General features: G+C 41.5%; 1 protein-coding gene across 1 annotated transcript in view; it reads left to right on the top strand.

Moving 5' to 3' along the window:
• Positions 1-9,664, top strand: part of ELAPOR2 (endosome-lysosome associated apoptosis and autophagy regulator family member 2) — a 103,752-nt gene extending 94,088 nt beyond the window's left edge. Inside the window, exons 19-22 of the mRNA XM_055809065.1 lie at positions 1,900-2,026; positions 2,735-2,913; positions 3,904-4,069; positions 7,550-9,664. Of these exons, the coding sequence (XP_055665040.1) occupies positions 1,900-2,026; positions 2,735-2,913; positions 3,904-4,069; positions 7,550-7,609 (532 nt within the window). The 3' untranslated portion in view covers positions 7,610-9,664. The remainder of the gene's footprint in view (positions 1-1,899; positions 2,027-2,734; positions 2,914-3,903; positions 4,070-7,549) is intronic.
• Positions 9,665-13,380: the final 3,716 nt, after the last annotated feature.

Genomic DNA, 13,380 nt, shown 5'->3' with positions numbered 1-13,380 from the left:
CCTTGATCTGCAGCAGTGGCTGTGGACAAAGTGATTTTTTTGAAAAAAAGCAACCTGTCCTAGGAACTGTGAAATCTACTGTTGTGATGCTTACATGAGCCCTGACTGTCTAGTTCAAGTTTTAGATTATTTATGTGTCTCATCACTTTAGTTTGTACCCTGGACTCCTTGTAACAGTTGTGTTTAATTTGGCTGACTTTCCCCCCCCCCCGCTTCACTCTGATTCAGATAATTTCAAAAAGCTTCTTTGTTCCAAAGTCCAGTTGATGCCTGCACCAGAAAAGCTGCAGAGAAAAAGCAGTAAAACAATTAATTCTATTACACTTTAGCAATACCCTGTGATTCTTCAGAAGTTCCCTTTGGCTCTAATACCCCCCCTCTTTGGCTGTAATAGGCCCATTTTATCTGGACATTACTATAAATGTGCTGATAGCCCTCTTGCTCATCTTCCTCCCCAGAAGTTAAGTCCTCTTCCCACAAGCTAGCAGCATGTGAAGTGTGGGATCTTCTGTGATCCCTGTCCCTCTTGGGATGGGTGAACCATGCTCACCTGAATGAAGGCAGAGAGACTTCTGCTTCACAGGTGGTGGATGAGTGATTGATGTTTGAACGCCTTTGGAGGTGCTTACCCTAGTTTCTTAGGGACCTGACACAGTACAAATTATGCTGGGCAGCAAACCACTATCTATCAGCTGCCGTGTGGAAATCCTCCTGGTGTCCTTCCAGTGTTACAGGTCGAACACGATGTGAGCTGTGGTAATTCACCAGTAGTGAGGGACGAGCAACCTATCTCGATTTTAGAAGTGTGAGCATGGGCAGAAACAGCACACAGCTAACAGGACGTACCTTATCTCAGTTCTTGTTGACTTCTTCCTTCCTAGCCCTCTTTGATTAGCTCAGCAGACAGACAGCTATTTTCAGATGGCAAGGTATCTGATATATATGTCAGGTAATGCTGCATGTAACTCCTTGATCCTCCAGACATAGTGTTTAGTATCATATGAAGTTACAGTACAAGATGAAAGCAGTTGAGGAGAAAGGTCTGTCAATGCTCTTGCCATGTACATTGAAAAAAATGTTCCATAATCCAGTAAGGACAGTTGTCAGTTACTCAAATCAGGATAAACCAGAACGGGCTTTTAGGGATGTGGATTTTTCAGTCCTTCAGATCAGGATAACAGATTTCCAGATGATACAGAAAAAAAATCTGTATGGATATATTTTACATTTACATGACCTCGCTTCTCACATGGACTTTTGGCCACTGCTGCTGTTAGACCTGATGTAATTGTCAGTAACAAAAGCTGTGTGAATGTCCTGCCATTGCCAGTACAACTTCCTTCTGCAGGCAGAATACAAAGTAGGGCCATTAGTCTTTCTTAGACTAAGAGAAGCTGTTATTTCTTTATTAACTGATGAACATCCTTCTAGTAACTAACCATGACAGGACAAGTCCATTCCATATGGACGAAAGCACCCAGACATCATTAGAACAACAGAAGGAACCAGATAGCAGCATTCATGTGGAGCAGTCCCCCAGCGCATGAAAAGATTGACAGAGTTGCATGCTGGCCTAGACCATGCTGGTGAAGTGCTGGAGCAGTTCTGCTGGTCTCCAAAGTGTGCTTCTTTCTCTCTCTTCTGCGTAGGTGCGTGAGTAGCACTCACTCCCAGGAACCGAATGGTTATTTTAGACCTCTGGCAGCCCAATGTCTGTTTTCACTTGAGAAAGCATTTTACAAACTGGGAAAAATTCTTCCCCTGGATTGTTCCAGGCTAGGTGGATGTTTACCCATTTTTCATACTCGCCTTTGCCAATCTTCAGCAGCAGAGTGTGGAGTGAGGATGCAAACCCCAGAGCGTTTCATAAGTGATAACTAAGCTTTGTTCTCCTCCTAGCTTATGCCCTGCAGGCACCTGCGATGGATGCACTTTCTACTTTGTATGGGAAAGTGCAGAAGCTTGCCCTCTCTGCACAGAGCAAGACTACCACGAGATTGAGGGAGCCTGCAAAAAAGGATTTCAGGTACAGGACCCATGTCTCCAAGTCAGATGGGTTCATTTGGGTATAACTTGGACTCTGTTGAAATTCCTTATGCAAATTGATACATAAGTGCAGGTGGAGTTGGGACATCTCAGTCCAGGCTCTGAGCTGACCTGCAAGTCTTACTGGTGAGATGCTGTGTTGAGACTCAGGGATATTCGTGCCCATGGTGGCATGGCTCCTGTATGGATTCACACATGCAGGCAAGTTATTTGTGAAGGGTAGAGTGTCCAAAGGACTTCAATCCTTTAATAGCCACAAACATCAGGGGTAGGCTGGGAGAGGATTCAGAATTTCAGGTCAGAAATTCATCCTTCCTTGCAATTTTTTGCTGCTGCCTTCTCTAGTCAAATATTAGGAAGTTGTTTTGCACAGGCTCAGAACTGTCAACAGCTCCAATGCAGGCACAACACATTCACAATTGCTGATCAGCCTGTACTGTGCCAGGTGAAGAACAATAGGGAAGGGGAAATCTTTTTGCCACCTCTGAACCTGCAGGCACAGTCAAGGAGACAAATTAATAGACAGTATGACTCCGCCTGGAGTCTGAAAACCTTAAGTACATGTTTTGATTTGCTTTCATTGAAAAAATATCTAATGTTTCTACCTCAAAACACCCTGTTTTCTTCAACTTTAAGTAGTTCTCTTTTCCTACAAGCAGCTCACTTTTTGGTGTTTTCTGTTTGAAAGGAAACCTTGTACGTATGGAATGAGCCAAAGCATTGCATTAAAGGGGTTCCTTTGCCAGAAAAAAGGACCAGCACTTGTGAAACAGTGGATTTTTGGCTAAAAGTTGGAGCTGGTGTTGGTGCTTTCACAGCTGTTCTGCTCATAGCCTTGACTTGCTATTTTTGGAAGAAGAACCAAAAGTAAGTACTGCAAATTGTGTTCCATTTTAAAGTAAGCTAAAAGCTTGGTGTAGTGAACAGAAATACATTTCATGGATCTGACCTTATGACAAAGTTGATGAGAAATACCATGTTGGATCAGTCTGTTTATCCACCAAGTTGAGGTTTCTTCTGCTGACAGTGGCTATCGAAAATACTAGTGAGGAAAGTATAGAAAATCCACAGTAATTTGTTATGGCATAATTTCCCAACAGGAAATTTTAGCTGAGAGTTTAAAGTTGACCTTAGGTCCTGAAGCAACACGGTTTCCCTCAAGGTCTGAAGACCAAAAGGATATCTATCCAATCTAATTAGGCCCTTTCAACTGGGTTAAAATAAGGTTCTTGACCCTGTATTGCTTAGGTCTGTTTTGGCAGGACACATCTGGTATGCATCCGGAAGCTCCCTGTTTCTCAGAATGAACATACTGACTGTTCCCCATCCCCATTGTCCTTTGCTTCCCAGATCTCATGGCATAAACTTTCAAAATGTGATTCCACATCCACGGGATTTCATCACCCCATAGCACATCCAGCTTCACCTAATCCAGACTTCAGAGTCCCCAGCTCTTGCTGCCTTCTCCACATGCTCTCCAGTCCCCCATAGCCTCCTTGGACAGAAGTGTGATGCAGATTCTGGTACAGGCTGAAGTCAGACCTGCTGTTGCCCCAGCCTGAGCACAGGTCGCACTTCTTCCTGCAAGAAATCCTCTCGACCTACTTGCCTACTTCTGGTCTTTTGGGAGAACATGGCTCTTTTATAAGGGTAGAGGACTAATCTGGAGAGCAGGAGCTCGATGTATTGTTAATACTGTTTTGGTTACATGTTTTTAGATGATTGAAAAGTATCTAATTTCCAGTAGGTACCTCAGTAGTAGCTATGTGGAAAGACTGCAGATAATCTAAATTACAAAAATTTGAATACAGGATATTTGTAAAAAAAATCTATGCCTGTCTGGCTTTGTATCTTCAGGCTGGAGTATAAATATTCCAAATTAGTGATGACAGCGAACTCAAAAGAGTGTGAGCTACCAGCTGCTGACAGCTGTGCTATAATGGAAGGAGAAGATAATGAAGAAGAAATAGTATATTCAAATAAGCAGTCATTGCTGGGGAAGCTCAAGTCCTTGGCAACGAAGGTGAGTAGTAATTACTACCATTAATACTAAAAATAATTATTACCTTTATTTGTTACTGGACATGGTGAGGCTGGGATGCTAATTTGCATGGTGTTCTGTGCAGCCTCCCATGCACACTTCACCCAGTCTGTAGCTGATCGGCTGAAATCCACAGTATGGACAATGATAAGAATTGTAGCAGAGTATTGAGTAAATGCTTCCTCTTCTGCAGAGAGGTTTCAGTGGCATTCTTTATTGTATGGGTGATACCTAAAAAGAACACTTAATGGCTAGGGAAACTCTCTGCCCAGATTCCTACCAGATGCCTCCATGGCGGAGGTAAACACAGCTATTATAGATACAGAAAATTAACACTGGGAAGCTAGCCACCCGCCAGCCCCTTGCAGATCACCTGGGCTGGCTTCATGGCTGACGTGTGAACCACCATTTAGGGTACTGTGGGATTCAGTTGAAGAGGAGGCATCAACCACAGCCTGTTACCCTGTACAGCAACCTCCTCCATTTCAGTGGGAAGCAACAGCAAAAAGGTTTTTCTGCAGCACGTGTGATATGGGTTGTTGCATGTCTGAATTCATAGCACAAAGATTTTTGGTGTCTTTTGAACATTTCTGAGGGGAGAAACAGAGGACCATCATGGTAGATTCCACAAGCGCTTTGGTCTTTATTCCAAATGCCTTGAAGTCTGTGGGGAGAGTAGTGTTGTCTTTAAGGCAGGCCGTCTGGGGCATCTATTAAAACAGGATAAAGGTGGATGACCTTTTCCATTTCAAACAGTTTGCTGCTGTGGGTTGTTTCAAAATAGGAAGGCTTCTTAAAAGATCATAATAAAAATTATTTTTAAAAGTCACTCTCTTTTTTCTTGTCCAAATATTTCAGAATGTTGCATTTTGAGATTTTTTTATTTTTATCTTGTAGTCCTTTCTGTGGTTGAGTGCAATGTAATAAAAACCAGGGCACCTCGTTTCTTTTCCCCTACTTTCTCTTCTTTTTCTTCTTTTATTTTTTTTTTTATTAGACTGTTGTCCTCTTTCCATGCTACCTGCTCCCCAGATCTCCCACCTAGGAAAAGTTGCCATTACATAACTAAGATGTGGAACTTCCCCTTGACCCCAGCCTGACTATTTGTTTTGCAAAATCAATTTTGTTCCTTCTGGAAAAGGGCAGAAATTCAATATTAATTCTTAAATCAATATTGAGAATAATGCAAATGTAAATAAAATTATATCACATCAAATTTTGTGGTGGTGTTGCAAAAAAATTAAGTTGATTCCATTTTGAATCCTATAGGGAATGACTTTGAAACACTGGTGATGTTTTTTGTCCATGAAATGGCTTGGCTGGCAGTGGCTCAGTGTCATGACCAGTGTTGCTGGTGAGGGTCATGTTTTGCTGTACCCCTGATCGGTGTTAAAGCTTTGCTGACTCTGCAGCACCCACCACTGTCTCCTTCCTGATTAGAAATGTAGAGATGAGAGCATGGGAGAGTGTTAGAGCGAGCCCAGAGGCGGCCGTGGAGATGCTCAGAGGGCTGGAGCCCCTCTGCTGTGAGGCCAGGCTGGGAGAGCTGGGGTGGATCAGCCTGGAGCAGAGAAGGCTCCAGGGAGACCTTAGAGCAGCTCCCAGTACCTAAAGGGGCCGGCAAGAAAGCTGGGGAGGGACGTTTTACAGGGGCCTGCAGCGACAGGACAAGGGGGAATGGCTTTAACCTGAAAGAGGGGAGATTTAGATTGGATACTGGGAAGAAATTCTTTACTGTGAGGGTGGTGAGGCGCTGGCAGAGGCTGCCCAGAGCAGCTGTGGGTGCCCCATCCCTGGGGGTGCTCAAGGCCAGGTTGGACGGGGCTGGGAGCAACCTGGTCTAGTGGAAGGTGTCCCTACCCATGGCAGGGGGGTGGAACTGTATGGCCCCTTCCAACCCAAACCATTCTACGTTTCTATGGTTCTATGAAAAGCTGGTTGTTGGTTTTTTTCCTCTCTTTAAAGTAAGCTTTAGTACTTTAGTATTCAGACCACTTCAGTGCCTATTTGGACTCAAAATGAGTTTTCTAAAGTTCCTGGGTCCATTGTAGCAGGCTCCCTGAGTAATCTTTCCTTTTTAAACAAGCCTGTCAGATATTTCTAAGCTGGTTCCTTTTTTCCTACTAGATAATCATAGCTGGCAGACTCAGCTTCCAGTACCTCATTAGCTTACTGAACTCCATGTCCTGTATCCCTGTAGATAACTGGAATTTAATATATATTTCTCCAAAACAAATAAGCATCAGTTTTCGTTTATGCAAAAGATGAGGAAATTCATCTCCTGCTGCATATGCATGTAAAATATGGAAAAAATATATATAGAAAAAGAGCAAAAGTGTAAACTAAGAGATAAAGAAAAATCTGAAGTATCCTAACTATATGTTCAAGCTTCAGGTAATGGCATTTCTATGAAGCAAAACATCTCATGAAGCTGTTTACAGTTTTGAGTACCCAAGGAATTCAGGGCTAGGCCTGTAATATAGAAAGAAATTAAAGAAAAGACTGTTATTTTTAATGGGAATATGGAAGTTAAATACTATGAACCTACTTCAGTTTGGAGGCTGTTCTAGTTCCATTTGTTGTCTCCAGCGTAAGAATAGCAGGTCCTCCAGACCAAGTGTTATGCACTCTGCAGTAGGCTAGCACAATTTTCTCTGCTGCTCCTTCTCATACCTGCGCTAGGCTGTCCTGATCTGAGTCAGATGGCTTTAAGAATCAATCCGATCATGAAGTTAGTTTAACATAGTTTGTACATCAATGAGTATAAAAGATAGGTACATGAAGCAAGCAATGGCATTTTCTAGTGAGTAGTTTTACTAGGGCTCCTTCATTCATTGCTTTTGCATGGACCATTGGGTTGTTCACACCGGCAGTAACGTGCACATCCACACTTCTCACCCTGATGCCTGCTGGCCAGTTGGTCTAGGCTGTCACCCAGCAAATAAAAGACAGAGAGCAAACTCAACCCTCCAGGCCTGATTTTTAAGATGCAGAGTATATGTAGACTCTTTTTGTCCTGTGGGTCTCCCAGAGGAGTTGGGATGGGAATCCAGGAGAGAGGTAGTGGTGTTCACATTCACCAACCTAGCTCCAAACTTTTTATTTATTGTAGGAAACACATTAATAAGTAATAATAACCACAGATATGATTACCTTGCAATTCTGCAGCTCTGACTTACCTGTCCAATGCTACAAGTATGAAATGCAAACTTTCCCTATACCTGCTAAAGTAAATAAAATGAACAATATGTATGGAGTAATTTTGTTGACTATGCAAATTTTTAGAGAATTAGTAGTGCTATTAAAAAATAAAGGGTCAAATTGTGCACTTAATGACTTTGGTAGAAATAAAGTGAGTTCTTTGGCAAAGGCTGCTCTAGAGATAGTAAGAAGTGACTGCAGTAACTGCTGGAGTGAATTTGAGAAATCCCAGCTGATGGGAACCTGTGTTTTCCATTGCAGGAAAAGGAAGATCATTTTGAATCTGTTCAGCTGAAGTCTTCAAGATCCCAGAATATATGAAGAGTTAATGCTGCCTTCAAAGAAACAAACCTAATTTCTATTTTTACAGGACCATATTTTAAACATATTCTGGCACACATTGTAGTGGTGATCTTGGTGAGAAATGCTTGGCCATTTAGAAGGAAAGAAGACAGGAAGCAAACCAGAAAATTGGATTGCCTTATCATGTGATTGAGTACCTTGCCAAAAAAGAAGCAGACGCTTGGATTCCATACTGGGAATGAAATTCAACTCAGGAAGAGATATACATACTGCAAATAACATGAATTTTTTTGCATTCACCTGGGCATTGCTCAGGCATGCCATATTATTTATAGGTACCTTTAATTTCCTATCACTCCTTCTACACATATTCATAAAAAAAATATTTTCAGAGAGGCTCAAAACCTCCTGCAAAGGTTGTTTATTGTCCTTTAGTAGCAAAACTATGCGTCTTTCTTAAAATCAAAATTGTGAATGGTACTCGGAATGAGCCTCAGGTGAGTTTTGAACTTTGGAAAATACTTTTGATTTTGATGCTTTGAAGGGCTGGGTGGTCTATGTTGGCCTCTAAAAAAAAAAAAAAAAAAAAAAAAGAGGCATGGTGTTGCACCTTCAAGTTGAACCCATTCTGATGCCTGAGTCTTGGCCGTTGGGGTCGGGGTAAAACCTGGAGCTATTAAATTTGAATGTGTTAACTACTGTTGTATGAATTGTAGGCCTGGGCCCATGAGTTTATAGGCATTAACAGGCTCAAACTCTACAAAGAGAAGGAAAGTGATACCTATAGTGCAAGTTGTACTTGTTCCTCTCTGTGGAAGCTTGTCCTTTCAAGAGAGATTGTTGGCAGTTTCAGTTCCCTCCCTTGGGATGCCAGTAGTCACCTTTCCCTGGGGTGCAAACCAATAAAGCCTGCATTCTAGAGGTAAAGCAAAGGTCTCTACTTCTGGAAATCAGGGGTAAGCTTTGTCGACTGGGAGGCTTATTAGAAATACTCAGCTACCTTTATTCCTGGACCCACGCAAGGAATGAGGATGGATGCCCAGCAGAGCTGAGTGTGGGTTAAGTACCAGCTCAGCACAGCATCTAAATGCTTTCTGCTGTCAGTGCAAGTACCTGCTTTGGAAGAAGGGCACAAACTGGTGCCTTGAGAAGTGGAGGCTAGGTGGACTTTTTCATAAAACCAGCCACATTATAAGCATGTGATCTTCATAATATCCACAGTAATAATTTCCTGAAATTCCCATTGAGTCCAGACTCAAAGGAAGCTGAAACTTAGGCAAAAAAAATATTTGAGTGAAATTATGCAAGACTTGTATAGAGCCAGGAGAAAATGAGGAATGATTCTTGTACTGACCTCTGGTCAGACTCATATTTCCATTATAGCAGAATTATGTGAATTGTGGAATGCATCAAAACCAGAAAAGACACATGGGCAGAAATGGTCTTTTTACTGTAAGGAATATAGATTTTTGATTTTGTATCACTGAGCTAGATCTATCAATAAAAGAGGGCCCACTTTTAAGTAAAATTTAAATTAAACTGAATTTTCTGCACTCTAAATATTTTATTATACTATAGATGTGGACAACAATTTATGAAGTTTAGATTATTTTTTTTTTCTTTAGGGAAATTTCAGCTCAGTTATTTTATATCTTCCAGTCAAAGAACACAGGCTTTACTCTTTTGATGGGACATACTTCAGGCATCTTAACTGAAGTGGTGTACATTTTTTGTTGTCCTTGAAAAGGCACTTCACTTTCCCAACAAAGATTTTTATGGGGTATTGTTGAATGTATATTAAATACACATTCCTTTTTGTATATTTTGTACCATTGCACACTTATTATTGTACGTTGTATTTGTTGTCATGATGTCATTTATATGTGGTTGTCAGAGATTATATGCTCACGGAGTAAATGGTTATGGCTTTGGGATTTCACTTCTTGGATCTTTTATGAGGAGGGTTTTTATGTTGTTGATTTTTATTCAACTAGTGTGCTGTAGCATCAAAGATATTTATCTGATGGGCATTCATAAAATAAAGTGAAAATATATTTGAAATGTTGGACTTGAGATGTTTGGTGGGACTGCAGCCTTTCCTGAACATTGCAGGTCTGCAGTGTCGGCTAGAGCTTTTACTGCTATCAAATTGCATCTGTCTACATCCCCTTTACTTTTTTTCCCTTCTTTCTCCCTATGTTTTCCAAACTATAATTACAGTTAATTCCCCAGAACATCACTTCTTCTGTCATCACTGGACCCCTATCTCTGTAATGTCACAATGTCTTAATTTTTATGAATTACATTTAATTTGAGTAATGCCACAGAGGGTTTGTTTGTTTCCCTTCTCTTTCCCTTTTATTTTCCAAATAAAGCAGAGTGACAATTTTTTGTCAGCTCTGACAGACTTTGCTGTATGACCCTTCTCAGGTCTGCTTCCAAATGGTTTGTCATGGTATTGCTGAAAATCCTTCTGGGCAATCTAATAGCATACCTATGCAGTACTGACATAGTGGGATAAACCCAATACTGTAGAGTTTTTTAATCTTAAAATAAGAAAATTGCATTTCCCAACAATTAAGCAGGTTAAAATTGCCATATTTTAGTTGACTTATGCTATTCTATTCCTCTGTTAAATATGTGGTAAAGAGGAGAAGTTTCCATTTTCCCATAAGATGCAAATTTTCAAAGCCTTTAACAGTTCATTAAGAAATCAGCTGTCTGTGACCTCTTCTAGTACTCTGCCAAAATATACTTGCAGCAACCTCCCCCTTTTCTCCCACATGGAATCACATCAGAAGCTGTTATTTAATGCCATAAAACAATGTGAATCAGTCTGTTATGCGTTCACTTGATTGAACTGAATGCATATTATTGCTGCATTTGCATGCTTTTCTTTGAAATCTGGAGTGAGACAACTGAATCTCTTTGAGGATTAAGCACATTTTAGTAGTGTTTCTGTATATATTATTGGCAAATTAGCAGAATGTTATTGTCTCAGCTTTGACAGTGCTTGCTAGCGGGGAAATGTGCAATGAATGTATTCTATCTTGACTCTGATTATGTTGGTTGATGTTTGTGATATATAATATAATTAAGAGTCTAGGTTTGGGGAACATTTAAGTGTCTTAGAGCCACAGGAGGAAGTCATTGAGTAGCTTCAAGAAGCTGTCATTTTGTTCAAAGAAAGAGTTTGACTATTTGCTCTTGCAAAAGAGGTTCTGGGACTCCGTTAGTAAAGGGAAAGTCTGCAGTTTTTGGTGGTTTTGGTTCATCTGTTCTGCCAGAGCTAGTAGTGGCCATAAAATAGAGATACTTTATGAGCAGACAAGATAGCAGCAGATGTTGCCATTGATGCCGTGTTGGAGGTTGACTGGAGATGAGATGTTGACTCATCTCCAGCAGTGGCCAACACAAATGCTTCAATGTAAGAGTAAAACCAGCTACAATTGGTGCTGACATGCCAATGGGGATGACATTTCTTCCCTGGCGAGGAATGCTGCTGATTGGTCCATATCATGAGACATGGAGGCCTCAAATAACTATTCGAGGTAATAAACCAGGGAATGATATCCTCAAGAGAAATCTTGGGAAGTTCTGCTTATCTTTGGTGGTGGTCTCTCTTCGCCTTTCCCCTTGTATACTGCTTTCACTGAATCCCCTTTTTATTTCTTGCTGCTTTTGAATGCTTGTGAACTGTGATGCTTTGGCAAACATGTAAGGATATAGGAACAGAAATAAAAGGAGGTCAGGTTCATCCTAAAATATACAGTGTGTCACATGTATGGTGGCATCCCCGGTCACCTGGTTGGATGTGCCTTTGCTCAATTTGTGCAGCAGGAACAGAGAGGACAGGAGAACTGAGCTGACCATAAGCTGCCACTGCCTTTTGGTTATTTCTCTGGATGTATAGAGCTGGACCTCATCAGGAAGAATACTCTAAGGTCCCATGTGCTATGAGGCTGGTGCTCTAACAGCACCTAAAAGCCAAAGTGAGGTTGTGTGGATGTGTGTTTGCCTGAATAAAAGGCATGTGACCTCCGAGAATGTTGGTGTTAGACACAGTCCATTCCTCTCCTTGCCTCCTTCCACATTTTAAATTGGAACGTACTAGAAAGTCACTGTCTTTCAGGGTACTCTGCTTTCCAGCCAGTTGTAGGCCGTGGTGGAGCTGTTACCTGGCTTGCTGTTGTTGCCCCTGAAGGAGGGGTTGGTATGTGTGTGGAGGTGGCACTGCTGGGGAGAGGGAAGCCCCTTCCTGACCCTGCCAATTCCTTGGAGGCAGGAGAAGCGAGAAGACTGGCACTCCAGGTCTCCCCCCAGCCTTTGCTTCCTACCCATCCCCTTCCTCTTGCGAAAACCGCCCAGCCTGGCCTTGGCCTCTTTTCTTCTTGCAGTGACAAAACTCAGCTTTGCCTGTATTACTGAGAAGCTTTGAGGTGGCTCTGGATAAAGAGTTTCTGCCTTTCCTCCTGTAGACTGCAAGCATTGGAGAGTAAACAATGACACCATGGACATCAGGCTGCATTTGGTGACGAGTTAAGGGTTTGCTTCAGTCTCCCTTTCTCTAAGCGTACTAACTGGGTGAAGGATTGGAGTGAAAACTTCTTTAACCAGAGCTGAGATTTCTGGTTGGAGCCAGGGTATTTTGGACATTTTTTGCTGATTTTGGGGATTTGTTTTGTTCAGGTAAGATATGATATTTTTGAAATAGGTTTTGATCATTTTTTCTATCTGGAAAGACAATTCCTTTTAAAATTTCTTTGGTTACGATGGAAGCAGTTGTGTCCAATTAATCCAGGAAAAACAATCTCTTGAAGACAAAATAAAATATTTTGGTTTACCCCAGTAGATTTTTGGTTTGCTTTCAAACTTCACTCAAGACTTAAAAAAGAAACAGCTCTCCTGTATAAAAACCAAGAACAAAGGCAAAAAAAATCCCAGTCATTGTTTACTTCAGGTTGACCTGCAATGATTTTTTTTGTCTTACTTTTCTGCTCAGCCAATAAATAAAAAGTGACCAGTTTTTCACAGACCTTTCTGCACTCTTGATTTGTATCAGAGAGCTAAGATACCCTGAAGTTACAGCTTCTGAATGATAAACCGAACTTTTCTGCAGCCTCCAGTGAGGCACTGTGGGCACTGGGTTTAGCCTTGCTCTGACCCCAGCATTCCTCCTGGCTGTCTGTGGGCAGGGATCAGGGCAGTGTGACAACTCTTCAGGCTCAGAGCCAAAGTACTTCGAGCTCCCCTCTACCATGCAAGGAACCGTGACAGGGCCCACTGTACTTTGAGGTAAATTACTCAATCTTTATGTATGATGAGAGCAAAAAAGAAATCAGAAGAGGTTTATACTCTGAAGCCAATCTTACACAAATCGGAACAAAACCTAGAAACTGTTTTAGAGAAAATGAAATGATGATGTAAGGCAAAAGAATAAAACATAATCCCTTTGTCAAGAGATTTCAATGCCAGTATGGCGTGCAAAGCCTCTGCCAGACTTTGACATTTTCTGGTTTTGTTTTGCTGTGTTTTGAAACTGGATTACTTGAATCATCAGTCAATACCAGATAATCTGTGTCCCTGGACATCCAATGGGAAGTTGTGCAAGGTTTCAAGACAAAACCAAGTACAAGAATGTCAGAAACATTTGGTGGGGCTGGAACTCCAGAGCTCCACATGTTTGTTTGTGGGGATTTTTTGTAGAAAAACCCACATGGAGGTGGCTCTCAAACCACCTAAGTCTTCATAACCCATGCTCAGACACAGACGTTGGGTCATTTTCTCAA

This window comes from Falco peregrinus, chromosome 6 (assembly GCF_023634155.1).
Source record: "Falco peregrinus isolate bFalPer1 chromosome 6, bFalPer1.pri, whole genome shotgun sequence".
NCBI classification, from domain to species: Eukaryota; Metazoa; Chordata; class Aves; order Falconiformes; family Falconidae; genus Falco; species Falco peregrinus.
This window is presented reverse-complemented; position numbering and strand designations above follow the sequence as displayed.